This window comes from Athene noctua, chromosome 5 (genome assembly GCF_965140245.1).
Source record: "Athene noctua chromosome 5, bAthNoc1.hap1.1, whole genome shotgun sequence".
Classification (NCBI taxonomy): domain Eukaryota; kingdom Metazoa; phylum Chordata; class Aves; order Strigiformes; family Strigidae; genus Athene; species Athene noctua.
Genome location: NC_134041.1, coordinates 44,332,374 through 44,349,723, shown reverse-complemented (window position 1 = coordinate 44,349,723; position 17,350 = coordinate 44,332,374). Strand labels below are relative to the sequence as shown.

Here is a 17,350-nt window from a genome sequence, read left to right as displayed (position 1 = left end):
CAGCAAAAACTGATTAAGTTCCATCGAGCACTGAGGTGCAAAACACGAAGCGACAAGCAGGTCCAAGGCACACCATGCACTAGAGGGCAGCCGAGCCTTTCCACGGGCTGCCCGCGCCAGAACCGCGCCCGCTCAGCACCACGCTCCAGGTAAGCGTGGACTGAGCCCGCCCCGTTTTTCAACCGCTTGTAACCGCGCACCTGAAAACATCTGCAAGAGCAGGACTGCAACTCTTATTAAAACGACACTTCCCACTACACCGATCATTTCTAATGACTTTTCTGTCTAAGAGTCCTGTCTGCATATACTACCATCTTGCAGATTCTGTAGTTTTTCCCTTCAACAAAGAAGTCTCAAAATACTTTTCAAAGGATGCTGTTAATTACTGTCCATTATGAGGAGAAAGTTAAGCACAGAGTAGTGATGAAGCACATCAAATCCAGGGACAAAATTAGACATGTTCTCCAATCTAAATATTTATGACAAACTTTGTTAATGAACTAGAATAAACATTTTACTTGTGTTTGTTAGTGTATAAGAAAATAAATCCAGTTTCAGGCCAAGTGATGAGTAAAGCCAAATGGCAAAGAAATCTCACACACAGACAGGTAAATAGAACTATTTTCATAGATTTATTTGAAAAATACTTACAAAAGCAAGTATGTTTGACACTAAAATAGTTAAACTTATTCTGTGTTTACATTGGTGTAATTAAGCGTGCAGCATTAACAGTCTTTTCTGTTTGAAGCATTGTTAGTTTGCCTTAAGGAAGTGGGGAAAATTCTGATTTAGTGAAGAATGTCTCCCTGCCACTTCCTCAGCAGCAACTACAGCTATGATCTCTGCCCAAGATCTCAGCACACTGAAAACTGGGTTTGCTTTAATAACTGCTAGCCTGCCAAGTGCAGATTTACTGGAACCTGGAAGGTGGGTCAGGTATTTTTTTCCCCTAGGAACGAACAGGAGAGTGGTAGGAGAGGAAAACCAAAGGGTTGGGTTTTTTATGTGAAGAATTTACCAAAGCTACATTTAATGAAAAAGAGTCCTTAAAAATGTCCTTTTGTTAGTGGCTGTCTTCCTTCAAAACATGCGTGTACTTCTGAACTTACCCGTAAACCAGTGCCCCTGAAGCTTACCATTCCTATAGAATTTTTTTCGCTAGGAGAGGCCAGGACTAGAAGAGCTACAATTCCCCATCCAGACACCAGTTCAGTAGTGTCAGAAATGAAATACAGTGCAATTAGTTTCCACATACTGTATAGCTACATTTTAAGACAAAACTGTCACAGATACCAATTGGAAGAGTTTGCTATCTCCATGTAATCCATCCTCTGACAACAGCTATAGTCTGTTCACAGAGTGGTTTATTAGGGCATATGGAGTGGAGGAGATCTCACCAGCCATTATTTTGCATGGTGCCAGTAGCCACTGCTCCTCGAGCCAGCATATCTCTGTGAACCTCCGAAGCAGAAGAAAAAGTCCCATCCATCATATGCACTGGCAGCATCCGCCTTCTGCCAGGCTGAGGGGTGTAGCTGTTCTGTCGCCAGTCATCTTCTGGGGGCATATCAACTCTCCTTGGACCCGGGGCCTTAACATAAGAAGGGGGCACAGGACAACCTTGGGAGGCACCGGGATCCCAAGAAGTCTCATGTGGTATTCTTAAAGTGCTGTAGTCTATGCTGGCTGGTAGCCTGCATCTGCTGGCATAAGATTCACACGTTTGATGCTGTGAAGGCTGCTGGAGGAAGCCTTCCTGTAAACTCTTGCCTGGCTGGCCAGCATGTTTCCCCCAGAGTGTTGTTCGTTTATCTGGTAACGTGGCTGTTTGCCTGGCAGGGCAGCTCGTGTTCAGCCAGTGGCCAGAGACATTTGATGCTCCACCTCCTAAATATGGATTAACAAGAGGCTTTTGCCCCTGGGAGAGGGTGCCTTTGGGTGCACAAGGGAGACTTCCATAGCTCAGTGCCACACCTGCGTAGTCTTCACCTTGGAAAGTTTCACCCCTGTCAGGCACAACCAAAAGTTTCTGGAGGATGCTCTTCTGATCTCCTAGGGGAGGAGGGAAAAAAAAAAAAAAAAATGTTTGCATAGTTACACTTTTTGTGTCATCCTCTCAGAATTTTCACCTGTGGCCAACAGATGACAAAAGAAAAACAAAATCACCCTTACTTCCAGTTACTGGTTGACATGCAATTCTGAATAAAAGCCAGCCATACCCTTTACAGCATTCACCTTCTTCGCTGCATTTCCTCCTTATCCTACCACAGCTGCTGTCACAGACTTCAGATTTCTTTAATAGCCCTTTTGTCATCAAGGAAGAGCCCAACAAAATATTTTAAGTCTGGTAGATCAAACTGGTTTTGATGGCTGTCATAGGGAAAATAATGCTCATGCAGGAATTAGTTATTTCTGTTGGCACAACTGCATGCGTGATTTGCTGGAATGAGTAGCTTGTGAAAGTACTCTCATACATGACAGCAAGGTGGTGGGTCTTACTGCTACTTCTACACTAAACAAAATAGTTCACAAAAATGGAAGTATGATTTTATAAAACATCATCACAATGTTTTCATAAAGATTACTCCCTTTTGTTGTGTCCACTTAGCACAGAATCACAGAAAAAACTCAAAAGGGCAGCAAAGAAGAGAAAGAATGTGATTCATCCTTCCAGATTTCTGGAAGAATTCAAGTAGATGGTGAAATATCTTTATGAAATACAAGATCGGAAGAGTTGTATTTTGGCAATATTTCTGATCACGAAGGAGGATGAAAAGTCCTGTGATTACCTGACGGTTTACGTGCCTTGCCCACCATGCTGGGCATCAGTACATCATGGGGTAGGTGCTGCACCTGGTTTGGGCTGTGCTGGGGATCAAAGGGAAACACAGGAGGATCATGAGGGAAAGGAAGGGAAGTGGAGCTGGAAGAACGGTGGCTGATGTCCACTGGCATTTTCCTCATATTTGGTGCTTCCTTTTATAAAATGAGAAAGGAGAAGAAAAGAACATAAAGTGATGAGTAAACACAGAGTTGGGCTGAATCAAAGAAAGATGGTTTTGATCCAAGGAAAGGGATGACTCACCAGACCAAAAACATGCATCTGTATGTGAAAAACAAATACAAATAACAACTGCATCAATCCAGTACGGCTCTTATTGCAGTGGTGGGCTACTTAGGAGGATCATTTGACTGGAAATACACCAAGGAGAAAAAGCCAAAACAAACACAAACCACTCATGGAGGTTTGGTTCACAGACTGAATCCACAGACCAAGGGCAGGCACTGAAACTGCCATGCCACACAAGCCACAAAATGAAGACGGGTATTGCTGATTCTTCCTTCCTATGTTCTTGCAGGTTTACTGAAAGCTCTGATTCCAGGCTATGAACAGATTTCCCTGTTGCAGCTGAAGTATTTACCAGTGCTGTACCATTTCCCCCTACTAGAAAGTACCAAACTCAAAGCAGGGATGGCTGAATGGCACGATAGAAAACCATCACAGGCTTGAGTCCGGTGACTAACTTGAACAGGGGCGACTGACAGCCATCCTCCATCCTATTGGCTGCTTCTGTTGCGTGGATAAAAACCTTCAGCAGAGAGGGGTGCCTTGGATAGCTGGAGGTTTTTAATTGCTTCTCCAGCAACTCTAGGTATGCATTAAAGCCCTCAGCTCAAGCATGCCGAGGAGCAAACATTCATTGTTGACATATTCGTAGCTTATGGTACACAGCAGAAAGACAGAATCAGACCAACCAGTCTAAATAACTGATTTTGAAACTGGGACTCTTCTACATTTATTATGCAGTTGGTTTAAAATAAAACCTTAAGCACAGTTTGTGAAAAAAATCAATCCAAGCCAAATCTTCAAGTTGTATCTGGCTATGTTGCTAAACATCACCAATAATCTGCTACTCTTTTCCTCACTGGCAGTTTTAACTTGCACCTGGAACTACTTAACAGAAATAACAGAGGGAAAAAGAAAAAATAAATAATAATTAAAAAATCAATCTCCCTATGTTTAGTTACTTCCTGTATGTAACTGGCTTGAATTGTCTCCCCTTTATGCTTACGTTTACTCTCTAAAAATGCTACTTGCTGAATATACCCACAAGAGAGCAGAAACTTCCACATGGTTAGTGGTATCTTTCCTAAACTGTAGGTGTATTAGAAGCTTTCCTGAAAATACTCTAGAGTCAACTGAAAAAATGTTTATCCTGGATGTCTTTGTGTATAGGCAAATAATATCAGCTCACATGCTTACCAGCTGCAGCAGGTACTACTCTGCAATGACTCCTGAAGAAGATGACTTTGTTGCTTAAATAAAAACTTATTCTTCTTCCAAAAAGAGAACAAAAGGTCACAAAGACAAGCTTTCATCATGGCTTATTATTCAGTTGTCCGCTGTCTGTTTCTGTTTACAACTAAACGCAGACAGAATAAACAGCAACCCTACACACAGATGATGGCTCTTTGGAAAGCTGTGCATCATTCTACTTACAAAACTGTGAGAAGAGACCAAGGTCTCCTCTCTGTTTGAGATGACTGTCCCACTGAGACTGCGAGCAATGCGACGGAAATTCTCTGCACTATACATTTCCTCCTCTTCTGGTTCCCTGCTATGTTCTCTGGAATACATGACCTGCAGACAACATGACACATTTCAGAAAGAGCTCTCCATAATATCAATTTTGTATAATAATTACAGGGAAGAGATCAAGATAAATCTAACAGACTATGCTTCAGTGAAACTCCATGAACTTTTCTTTTTTGAAATGAATCCTTTGAAATGAATTTTGAATGAAATCTTTCATTCAGGTACTACCTTGAAAACTTAAAGAAAATGGATCTGTTTGGATCTGGTGATTTAAAATGTTATTCCTTATAGTCTTTCTTTCTTTCATAAATATACACTGATTGATTTGTCTAAGTGAGATTTATTCTTTTATAAATACCTAAAGTGAGGATATAAAGCCTCTACTAGGATGAATCTACCTAAAGGACTGGCTGCTGCTACAGGCACCACTGCCCCTGTAGAGATAATCATGGCTCCAGCTGACAGCCATCCTATGATAAAAGTACTACAATCTTCTCATAACCAAAAAAAAAATCTAGGATAATTTGATGAGTGCTGGAAACTTGTTAATCTTATGTTAGCAAGGGAAATGTTTAATCCTTCTTTCTTTTCCTTTGTTCCATATAAGCAAGGCCATTTAAGCTCCCTTTAATGAGTACTGAAGTACTATAGAAAGTGTCATTTCCCCTTGAAAATACTTGTAATGTTTTCATATACAGGCACTGATATGTAACTGCCAGTTATTTAAACATTTTATCCCAGAAAAAAAGAAGGAAAAGCATCTTCTCCCACTTCAAGATGACCAACTACCAACTGTAGCAAAATACCAAAATTATTCCCCGCTTTCAAAATATAGCGACATAGTATTAAAAAAACAAGTCTGTGCCCTTGCAAGTGTTAACATCACAGTGAGTTGTGTGCAAGACAATTCATGTCAATGTGTTCAAAGAGACTAGATCTTGAAGTTTTCAGGGACATGTTCCTCAAAGTCAGATTTTAGATCATTTGATTGCATGCAAGCTGCATGTAGCATGAGTCACTCATTTTTGAGATAATTAATCCTGAGCTAGACTGCACTTAAAATTCTAACATTATTATCAATGACCCCAGTACCTTCTTCATAATATATTTCACTTCTCCCATTTTAAATTCTTTCACTCCCCCCTCTAGCACATCTTAAGTAACAACATGTCACCTTGGAGACAGAAGAGACAGTGGCTCCACACAGACTGCGCTCTATCTCTGCTGTTGGGGTTTTCGAGAGACCCATACCAGCTGTAGCATGCAGCTTCCTCATATTCAGGTTCGCAGAGACTAAGAAGAAAAACACTACGGTTAAATTCAACACTTGATTGCACATTATGGTGCATTTCTGACTATCTGACTCCCGCAAAGGCAGACTATACACAGAGAATGAGAAGGCACCAGAGATCCTTTGAGCATCAATATATAAGCAACATTTATATATATCAATATATACCAGCATTTCAACAGGAGAGTGTCTATCGGGATACTCGCACATGTTTAACTAGCCCTTTTGCAGGCTTCTGGGGAGCAATTAATTGAACTATTTAAGAGTTAAATGTATAGCAGCACTTGTTTGGCACCGAGGTGAGAGTTTAGGGGGCCTAAAGGGACAGAAAATCAGCTACCAGGAAGAAGTTACCTAAAGTTACTTAGGATAAACAAGACTCGACAGCTTTAAGTTCCCCACACATTCACCTGCTTGTTGCCACCCAATGCTACAGTTCATCAGCCATTTCTTGTGCTGGTTACATAAAGCGTTATTTTTAACTAGGATTGCTAGTTACTTCATTTCAGTGCCATCCCCACCAACCTGTTATAATCCTAAAATTTCTCAAGGAACGGACAGGCAGATCAGTGGCCTAATAAAAACGGTCACAGGGAATCTGTCTACAAAGGAAGAAAGGTGATGTACTGGTAACAACGCATTTTCTTCACTGAAGTGGCATTTGGAGGATCAGGGTCTTTGTTTTAATCTCTGTAATGAAACAGGGGTATTTTCACCATTATTCTGAGCAAAGGTCTGACAAAGCCAGTTGATATGGGGCAGAAAGCTTAAACCAGCATTTGCAAATGAATACGTAATTCAAGTTGAAAGTGAGAAAGAGATGTCCTAGACCCACACAGGTGATTCTCATCCAGTTCATCACAGTAGATGCACTGGGTCAAACTTTGTTTTTATACAGAATTTGCAGAACTCAGGAAGAGACATCTGAAAGTCACAGCAAACCAGAAGTAAAGATCTCAAACGCAAACTTCACTTCAGAAGAATAACATATCCCTCATATATGTAGTGGGAAAACAGACAAGAAAAGTGTCAGCATAAGAAACGGGGCATTTGATGAGAGAACTCTGAAGCTCCAACTAACACTAAAGCAACAGGGCTTTATGCTGTTAGATTTCCAGAAAGGGCTTCCAAAAATCACTAAGCTAAGTAGGAACACATAAGACCTTCTGATTCAAGCCCATGCAAGAGAGTATCTGCAAGGCTGTGAAGTGAGACCTTGCCTAACTCTGAAAGAAAATCAACAGGACAACAAACGGTAATGGCCACCTTTGGATGTGTCACCTGGTCTGCCAGTGGACTGCAAGACAAGAGAGTTTCATTGAAAACTCAAGCTGTTGAATAAAAACCTGTTCAAGAGTTTAGTGCAGCATTCTGTCTGGTAACAGCCAGGCTTGATTTCACAGGAACAATGGAGGCTCCACCTCCATAGGTGCAGGGCAGGGGAAAACCTTTGTGTATGTACTGCAATATATATCACATAAATATGCATCACTTTGGTACCCATCAAGTTTCAGACTGCTTTGTATTTAACCAGAAAATTTGTACCTCTAATGCTATGACATGGATTATAAAGAAACTTACTCTGCTAAGCAGAGAATCAAGGTTGCCCTCTCTCATGCAGGAGATTAGATCAACTTAAGTGGAACTGGACTGCTGTCATCAGATTCTGACTGAATGTCTCCAGCTACAGCTGGATGTTCTCAGCAACAACAACAGAATCCGTTTTCTTTTGGCACCAACTAAGCCACAAGGTCTCAAGGATCTAAGTGCAGATTGTGTACTCAGTGCTGCTTTCACAAGTAATTTTCCACAACTTAAAGCAGGCAGTCCATAGCAAAACACAAGTTCAACTCTCATAGATCTGGAAACAACTTTTAAAACTTATCCCCTCAACCAGGTACAGACTGAATTCTCAAATACAATACGATCAGTTAAAATTCACAAGTGTGAAGAACATTAACTTCAGGCACAGAAACAGCTTAATAAATTCCAGAGGTGATGTAGGACTTTCAAACAGCAAAATTCAGCAGTCTGACCTAAGCAACTAACTCCCTGCTTGAAAATAGGATCAATTATTTCTATGTTACTCTTAACAGATGTTGCTCTCTGTTTGCCAAGACCAACAGCCAAGCTACTCTGCAGCCTCCCCAGGCAGTGCTATCACACTGCTTCTCTACCTGTATAGTCAGAATGTTTTCAGAGTCCACAACCTGAATCCTTCTGCATCTGTGCACAAATTCATGCCCATTTAACTAAATCAACTGGAAAACGTACCTTCACCTATATTGGAGTACACAGGTCAACCAAGAAAAATAGCTGCATCATTCTTACCTGATTGGTCAAATGGATACCTAGCACTGTCCTGTCTTCCCAAGAAAGGCCTAGTGGCCTGAGATGCCTGCAGACTAGTCTGATAGAGGGATTCCAGTTCTGAGAGCTCCTGTTCTGTGTCTTGATTCCACTGTGGATGCAGATGTACTGGGATCCTGCTCAAGTCATCTCCAACTGCTCTCTGATCAGAAAGGGGTGGACTCCTCCCAGGTACAGGAAGCCATTCAGTATTCTTATTAGCCTTCTGAGAACTGTAATACCTAGTAACATTATCCACCCAATGGTCCACAGGCATAGAGGCAACCATGCTACTAGTAGCTCCATCATCCACCTGCTTCATTCCTCCATCATGACAGTGCCTTTCCATGAAGGGTGCGGGGTCTGCTATATTCTGTCCACCTCTTCTACACAGCTCTTCACTGTGAGAAGAAATACTCTTAGAAGCAAAATGTTGGGCACTAAAACCCTCCAAAGAAACTACCTCGTCCCTAATATCCACAGTTGCGTGTAATTTTTCAGAAGACTGGCTTTTGTTCTCTTGATTTTGATTGATTAGCTGTCTGTAACCAGAGGATGAAGGGTTGATGAAAGATTTTTGTGTTAACTTTGGAGACTTCTCATCCTGACACACTGAAGCAGTCCAGCCTTTTTCATGAGTACCTTTTCTCTGGGAGGCTGCATGCATTTTCTGAAACTGCTCTGCCAAGGAGCGAACATGTCCCTTTGTACTAAAAGCCTCAGATTTGCAACCTTCTGCTGTGCCATATTCTTCCTGTGAGGGTAATAAAATCTCATGGCTGTTTGCTCTGGAGTATTTATTTGTTTTCTGCAAAGGATCCAAGGAGTACTGCCGTGGAGGGGATGAAGTTGCAGGGGTCACTGCATGATAGGTCCCTAAATGATCAATGCTGGGCCGCACAGGAGAGCTTGCAAGTTTGGAACAAGGACTGTGCTGGCTGTCCTTTTCAGGAGATGCTGCTTGTGGTGGATGTGGACAGGGAAACAGTGTAGGCAAAGACCCAGAGTTTACTGTGTTGGCCTTGGATTTGTACTGAGGTGTGAGAATAGGCGTTATGTTATGAACCTCTTCTAACTTGCTGCTACTGCAGCATTCCCTATAGTCTTTTGGCCCTGTGGCTGTGGAGTCAGCAAAATCCACACTATGGTGGGCATCATTCTCAGTTCTTGAAGACCTCTCTGCCAACCCTCGCCTATAGGGAAAAGAGGGAACTTGGTCATGAAAATCAGCAGAAGCAGACTGGAAGTTTGGAGAGATCTTGTTGGATGGATTGCTTTCAGAAGGGGGCAAGGAGGAAGACTCTGGATATAATGATGAGTGCAATTCATGGCAGGAAGCAGGTGGGTGGAAGAAAGAACTGGACCCAAATTCCACTTCTTTGTTGGGTTCCAGTGGTACCTCCTGGCTCAGCAGTACTTGGAGCGGGCCAGTCTGTTCACTAAAACACACAGAAGGGTAAATGATTAGCAGTAGTCATTGCTTACGTTTATCCCTAGGGTACAAAACTTTCACTAGGTGACATATACCTCAACACACTTTTCTTTGCTAATCGTATTCTGATGAAGACTTCACATTAATTCAGTAGATAGATACATGTTAGTCCTTTGCTTCTAACTCTGATTTCCTTGTATAACTGATCTACTGAATCCATTTCACATTTTTAAGAGTATTTTGCCACAGTTAGGCTCTATGTACTCTTGTATAGCAGCCTAGGCACTTTAATCAGCAGACTGAGTGCATGGGTAGGGATAACTGTTAGAACAGTAAAAATAGTATTTATATAAAACAAAACAACTGTTTCCAACATTAACATGTGAGATGTTTTTGAAAAGACTTTGGACGTGTTCATGATCTGAACATGAACTGACAATATTTCCATAAGGTTCCCTCTCTCCAGGCAACTTCATGAAGAATGACTTGACAAATGGAAGGAACATGTTGAAATTTCCCTTGTATCATCTCTGTATTCTGATCTTTGAGATATTTATCCAACACATTAAATAAAGTTTAAGCTAAATAGATAGCTATTATTTTTTAATAATCTGTATTCTACATATACTTCTAAACGTAATTTGTATTCTTTTACGTACCAATGCAAGACAATTATATCCTGGGGTCATACATGTTCTTGGCATTTTTCTGCATTAGTTAGCATTCTAAAATACGGACACAAAAACCAGTACCAAGTCCATGTGCCTGTGAGAAAACAACAGGCTACAAACAGCTCCAACAGAGAACTTAAGGAAACTGTAACATCATTGCTTTGTTTCATTCTTGAGATGCATACAATGAAAGCTATCATGAAGACCTAGTTGATATGTGTAGCAGAATGACCTTGTCCATGAGTAATTGCAAACTTTGCACTGCCTACAATGTTATTTATATCAAGAGTACAGAACTCTGGCTAAAAAAAGATTCTTTTCATTGGCTTCTAGTGGAAGGTGTCCCTGCCCATGGCAGGGGGGTTGGAACTAGATGACCTTTAAGGTCCATTCCAACCCAAACTATTCTACAATACAAATATTAACATTTGGTTGGATATAACTTTTTGCAAAAGTAATGTTCTTTTCACAGAGCAGCAATAAGCAAGTTCAGCATTAACAAAATTAGTTAAGAAAGTTCCTTTATTTCATTTTGTTAGCATCTGCTAAAATGCATAATTGGGGCTCTGCATTTCTCCTGTAAAAGAGGATATAATGGATCCCTGATTGACAAAAAGATCAGCCCTCATTACATATAATTCAGCTACTGCAGGAAAAGAAAAGAACATTATGAACTATAGCCTGGCAGGTGTGCAAATTAACTGAGTTTCAGTATATAGCTGTATGTGGCATTTCAAAAAATGGAAAAGAAAAAAGATTCCCATCTGAGATTTCATCTAAACTTCTGATAATACAACATGTAAGAAAGGGGAGAGGTAAGAAAGGTAACAGTTCAAGAAACAGCCTAGAAATTGGATAGGGATGGTCTAGTGCTAGGATGGAATGGTATGGGAAGAAAGAAGGAATAAGCTGCATGCTGAAGAGGGTAGGAATAAAGGATCGGTTACAGCAGAGTTAATTATGCTATAGTTAAAGTAGTATGGAAGAAAGAATCATGAAGAGATGCTGAAAAGGCTGCTAAGTCAGGCTACAGGATGCTGGGAAGCACAGAAAGAAAATGAAGAATGATACAGCATCAGGGAAAGTAGTCAAGGTGACAGAATCAGGATCTGGATCCAAGAGTTGTACCAGTGCACAACTAGAGAAGTGGACTAGAAAGAAAAGATCAGTGTACTTGACACTTTTCAAACTACAGAACACTAACACACACTGGTTGCTGTTCCCAACATAAAAGCAATTATAGCAATATTTTTACTGAGTCCTGAAACAGCTCCTGATTATAAACAGTTGCACATTTCATCCTAACACAGCCCCCCTTCTAACCCAGGTTATTGCCTATTGTATTCTTTCCCTTGGTGCTGAAACACTGATGCTGCCAGGCACTGACTGCTACAATTGTCTGTCACAGATCATTCTGAACACGTGCACATTGAACTGTTGAAGTGGGGGTGGGGGGGGCAATAGCTGACCATCTTATAATAGGATTTAACCTAAAGAAGAAAGGAATAAGAAGTAACACTGTAGGATTTGGACTATCCAGGGGCATATATATAGTTTCCTATTTCTTTCCAGACTGCACTGCTCACAGACGCAGCTCAGATCTGGGTCTAGGTGATATACTTGAGACTACCTTGTAGACTGGGCCATGGTGCCGCCCTGTGGTGGGTGGCAGGTTGGCGGCGGCAGCGGCTGCGATGGCTGTTGGTGCTGCATGCGATCCTGGAGACTCCGGGCTTTTCGGACACTGATTTGCAGCTTCTTATCGACTAGGGCTCTGCTGTGAGTGCTAGCGCTGGCATCATGCATGGCAAGTCTTAGTTTAGCTAAAATGCAAAAGAAAACATAGCAGAAAACAAACAGAAAAAAGGAATAAAATTGAAAAAGAAAAAAAAAAAGAAAAAAGATGCAGCAAGAACATAAAACATGGACCATGCAAATACTGCCACAAAAGAGTTCACAAGGATGCTATTGTTTCCATTAATGCACATTCAGCTTAGCCAGGTGTCCAAACACGTTAATTGAAACTAAACTAAAATAAAGTATATAAAAAAAAAAATTATCCATGTTTTGGCCCAACTTCTCATCCCCTTCACACAGGCTCTTTCGAACCCTACCACACTGATGCTTCATTCTGTCACCTACCCTTCTCCTGTATCCTCCATACCTGGGACTCCCTTTAAGTGCAGGAATACCCAGCTTGGATTTGAGATTCAGCAAATACCTTGCTGGAATGAAAGCTAATGGAGCTATCAACAGCTGTATGCTGCACCCTTTATTCTGCAGTCCATAAGAGCCAATTTATAAATGTAAATGCACAGGAGCTACCCACTCTGTCTGCAGCCATTCTATACAGAGGGGAGCATGGGGTGAGACAGCCAGCCAGTCATAATGGAAAAAGATAGAAAATGAAATGAAATCACATAGCACACATTCTCAAAGGTCACAATGCATTTAAGCACTTCAATGTCCTAATGCTTTTTTCTGCAGCATAGCTCATTTGTGTTAATCCGAAGGACTCAAGAGTGAGCTACCATTTTCTTTCTATGATACCCTCTCCATAAGAAACAGGGGAGCTTAATGCCCTTTGTAATTTGGCCTGAGAATGGGGACAAATTGTTAATTGAGTACCAAGTGGCAGGGGGAGTTACCTACTAGGTGCTTGCTGAAATGCACCATTTAGCACCAAAAGGGGCACATCAGCACCCCAGTGCTGTTACTGCCATAGTGCTGGAGGGAACAACAAAAAACAGATGAAAACATGAAAAAGACAGAGATGAAGAGGAATAGGACTAAAATCCCCAAAAGGGAATGCTTGTAAAAAGGTAAGATTCTGTCTCCCTGCATGTTTCTAAAGACCAGCTGGATCCCCATATTACTACCTAACCATTTAACATGATTCAATGTTTCAGACTTTCTTCTTTGATATTAGTAAACTGTCAAAAGCGCAATAGCTCAGGCGGTTAGAATTACTTACATATAGCTTCGTTACAGAGAGCCAAAGCTGCAGCACAATCCCCCTTCTGCTCCTGATTCAGCGACTCTTCAAAGATTGAGTCTGCCTCCTGCATCGACTTCTCAAAGCCATCACTCCTCCCTGCAATGGGCAGCACCTTTCATTTTGGTTTCATTCATTGCAGAACCCTCACTTACCCTCATTCCATTCGTGACTGCCAAAATCTTCCACATATGGAGTCTCACAGAGGCTGCACATATCCCAGGCAGCACCACCTAACCTTCCCTAAGAAGAAGTACAACTGGAGCACCTTGATATGCTTGACATCCACACAGTAAAACAATGTGAAACCAGACTTTTTCCCCCTCAAATTTTGGTTACTTGAGAAAATTGTACTGGCTTATTATATTATTTTCAACAGTCTAAATCAGTACAAGATGGTATAGACAAATCACAGTCAAATCAGATGACTTGTGTCAAGTAAAAATTAATCTAAATTAAATCTAAAGCAAAATATATCAGTATATAAGAAATATAGCAGGTCAGGGCTTTCCTTATACATTAAGTCCCCTGTCAAAAATCATCTGTCTCTTCAGATAGACAATTACTTCCATACAAAATGGAGACAAACTGAAACAACTGAGACGTCTGGGGAACAGAACTCAGACTTGAGTGCGAGTGTAAATACCTGCATGAAATACTTCTACAAACGTGTTTAACTGCTGAAAGAGACATAATAAATATGACAACCTAGTGGTCTTGCAGCACTGAAGAAGGAAAAAGACAGGTTTAAGAAGCTGAGAAGAAAGGAGCAATTATAAAAAATTCTTTTTGCAACTATTTAGAAAACAGTGTTGGAGAAGAGAAGGATAAATCATCCTTGGACACAAAAGAGAACGATGATGCTACTGTGTCCTGACATCAGAAAATCCATTTCTGCAAGGAGGAAATGCCAAACAATCCAGTGTCACCTATGAGGCATTGTGCAAGTTATGAACCAAGATATACATATTCAAATAAGGCAGGGGAAAACAGAAACTAAAACTTGACTTTTTGATTTGTTTAGGGGTGGGGTTTTTTAATGGAATGTCTCTGTCATTGTGGTAGAGAACATGAGTATCTCTATCAGCCAACAATAAATTATGTTTTCTCAGCTTGCATAACATATGCTGTGGCCTAGCCTACTCTCCAACACCCTTGTGCACAGATGCAAACACAAATGCTCTTATACCATAAACCCTGAAGAACTCACATGAAAAGCAAGTACTGCAGAGAGAAGTGAGAGTTGTTAGAGCAGTGAGTTAATCAAGCAGCACATTCAGTTTCAAAATCAAAGCTACTGAGGCTTGTAATCAAGGCCTGTATACTGAAGTTAGCTTTCTTTGCATGAATTTAGCAGTTTACTTGAGGGGAAAATGAGTCAAGTGTTCTGGAGTTCTGCATACAAGCAAGCCTTCCAGACAGTCAAGCAGTCTGTTAATGTTAAGCTATTGCATCTCTGACTAAGGTGGGGAAAGACTTAAGAGGAATAAACAAAAACTTTTCCAGATCTCATGTCAATGCCTGTAAACTCCTTAAACATTCTACTAAAGTCTTTTTTGATTAAGCATTATTCTAGTTTATTTTCTTTTTAACAAGGAAAAGCTATGCAATTTTTGCTTCTACCAACTAATACAACAAGAAGGATAACATCTTTGAGAATATGCTATTTTCTTTCAGGCAAGAAAAGAAGAGACATCTTCATGCTCAACAAAGGAGATTTACTTTTCTATTTTGACATCATTAGTGTTTATGTTACCAAAAGTAAACACTAATGCTAATAAAAAAAGATTTCCATCTGCTCTGGTACATTGGAAATTTTCACCTGGTTACTGGCAGGTCACAGCAGGACTGTAAACAATAACTAAATGGCGCACTGATGGTCATCAAAAATTATAAAAACATTCCCACAGTCAAACATTCTTACAGAGATCATATTTTTCAGCTGCCACTGACAATGACATTCTGGCTACTGAGCAGTTGGCATGGCTGTAGGCTGCAGAGCATTATCTGTATTGTCCCCAGAGCTTGGACTGCCATGGGGTGCAACTCTCCTTCTTCTCTGTCCTGTAGCAGCAGACCAGCACCTCAACTCTTGCCTACAGGAGGTCTGAGCAAGCAGCATGGGGACACTGGGAGGTCTGGCAACACAGGAGGCCACAGTGGGTTTGCCCTAGTCGTGCATGCATTTGTGGGAGCAGAGCCTAGGTGTTCACTACACCTTCCTTGGCTCTGGTGACCCACCAACAACCCCCCAGTAAAGTCCTCTACCAGGCTTCAGGCTTCACTCTCATCTGGGTCAGTGCACTCCATCCCACCTTCTCTCTGATTCCCCTTACTGGCTGATGGAGATTTAGGGCTAAAACAAAAACAATACATGTGAATCCTGTCACCAGGTTATCTCTGCAGCTCCATCCTTCCAATTAAACCTCTTCTGCTGCTATCCTCTGCCAGAAACATGAGGAGTCATGGAAGAGACAATCTAACTTAGTATTTCGCTTTTTTTTTCAACTCTTCTTCCTCAGAAAAACTCAGCTCAGATTTTCAATTAGATCCAGCTTAAGACTGCCACAGTACTTGTTCTCATGCCTGTGCTGTGGCTGCACAGTTGGGCAGGAAGAGTGGAAAGCAAAGGGCAGGAACAAGCAGAACTGCTTAAGGCAGTGATGCTACCAGAAATAATCAGAAACCAAACAATGGCCTAAATGAACAAGCTATGCTGCAAGCGGACCTGTGGAATCTGAAAGGTACAAACAACTGTGCTCATTCCAAGATGTTGGTTGAAGCCTTATAGCTAGATCTATATATCAATACTAATAACGGTGCATATTACCGTAAAAATGGAAAGGTGCAAATTATTAAAACACCTGATACATTAAAATACCTCTGAATTACTTTGTTGTGTCATTTAAGAAGGAATTTGGTCAAAATACCAACCACAGGTTTTTTCTCATCCTATAGGTTTGAAATTAATGGTCTTTCACTAACTGCAGGTACAAAACTGTAATGGAGGGGGAGAGAAAGACCCATACAGTAGGAAATTAAGTGCAAAGTTCAAAAAACTTCAGCACTGCAGAATATACTGTATTCAAAAAGTTACCCTGATTCTGCAGTTCATCTAGATCCATGAACCTGCTGGGACGGGGATTAAAGCCCATTGCTGCCTCCATTTCCTTTTCTCTTTTTCTGCGTAGTTCTTGTTCATGCGCTCTCCTTGCCACCTCCTCTTGCAATTCATCCAGTTCACTCTTCAAAGGGACAAACATCTCCCCACCTTCCAAAAAACCAAAAAAGCAAAATAAACCAACAAAACCACCCCTTTTTTGATAGTAAACTCTCTTCAAGAAAGTATTCATTAAAAGACAAAGAAATATTAATGGAGAAGACAATTAACATTAGAAAATAACAGACTGACCAAGCCAAGACCACAGAATTTCAGATCACAAATTCTGCTTTGTTAAATTTTACTTTAAAAACCCTGCCCAAGCCATTTGGTTTCCAACTGCCTTCTCTGTGTCAGTGACTGGCACAAATGCTGCAGTATTGCTTCAAGCTCCCCTGCAGCACAGCCCACCCTGCATGCACTGACCCAAGAAACAGCAAACGGAACAGGGAGAATTATTGGAAGAGATAATCCTAAAAAGATTCTGAAATCCTGAGGCCTCTTATTGTGTTTATAATTTGTAAATAATGCTATGTCAAATTAGCCAGATCATTAGCTTTAGTAAGCAAAATGGATTTCAACTGAGATGCTTTTCATCCAACTGCATAAGCAGATGAAGATGGGAGGAAAATAAAGCATATCAATACCCTAGTCAACACAGCAGAAATCAGTCATCATTCTCACTTCAACTATGACCTGTATTCAAGAAGTGTCTCCCCTCCTCCCTTTTCCCTTCCCCATTCTCCAGAATATTTGCTCAGAATGACACATAATCAGAATGCATATCCGTAGAAAAGCTCAGTCTTAGCCCAAACATCTTGTAAATATCAATTCTCATATCTGACAATTTTGAAT

The 17,350-nt window shown here is 40.9% G+C and overlaps 1 protein-coding gene across 9 annotated transcripts in view; it reads right to left on the bottom strand.

Moving 5' to 3' along the window:
* Nucleotides 1–611: 611 nt before the first annotated feature.
* USP54 (ubiquitin specific peptidase 54) overlaps nt 612–17,350 on the bottom strand; it is a 110,982-nt gene continuing 94,243 nt past the window's right edge. For 6 of the 9 annotated variants that reach the window (XM_074907259.1, XM_074907260.1, XM_074907261.1 and 3 more), the window contains 8 exons: nt 16,433–16,606; nt 13,315–13,434; nt 11,971–12,163; nt 8,220–9,676; nt 5,772–5,890; nt 4,502–4,642; nt 2,790–2,976; nt 612–2,052 (listed from right to left, as the gene is read on the bottom strand). In XM_074907259.1, coding sequence (XP_074763360.1) covers nt 1,394–2,052; nt 2,790–2,976; nt 4,502–4,642; nt 5,772–5,890; nt 8,220–9,676; nt 11,971–12,163; nt 13,315–13,434; nt 16,433–16,606 — 3,050 coding nt within the window. In that variant the 3' untranslated portion in view covers nt 612–1,393. Of the gene's footprint in view, nt 2,053–2,789; nt 2,977–4,501; nt 4,643–5,771; nt 5,891–8,219; nt 9,677–11,970; nt 12,164–13,314; nt 13,435–16,432; nt 16,607–17,350 lie in introns of those variants that run through there. The other 3 variants (XM_074907265.1, XM_074907266.1, XM_074907267.1) reach the window with 3 other exon arrangements.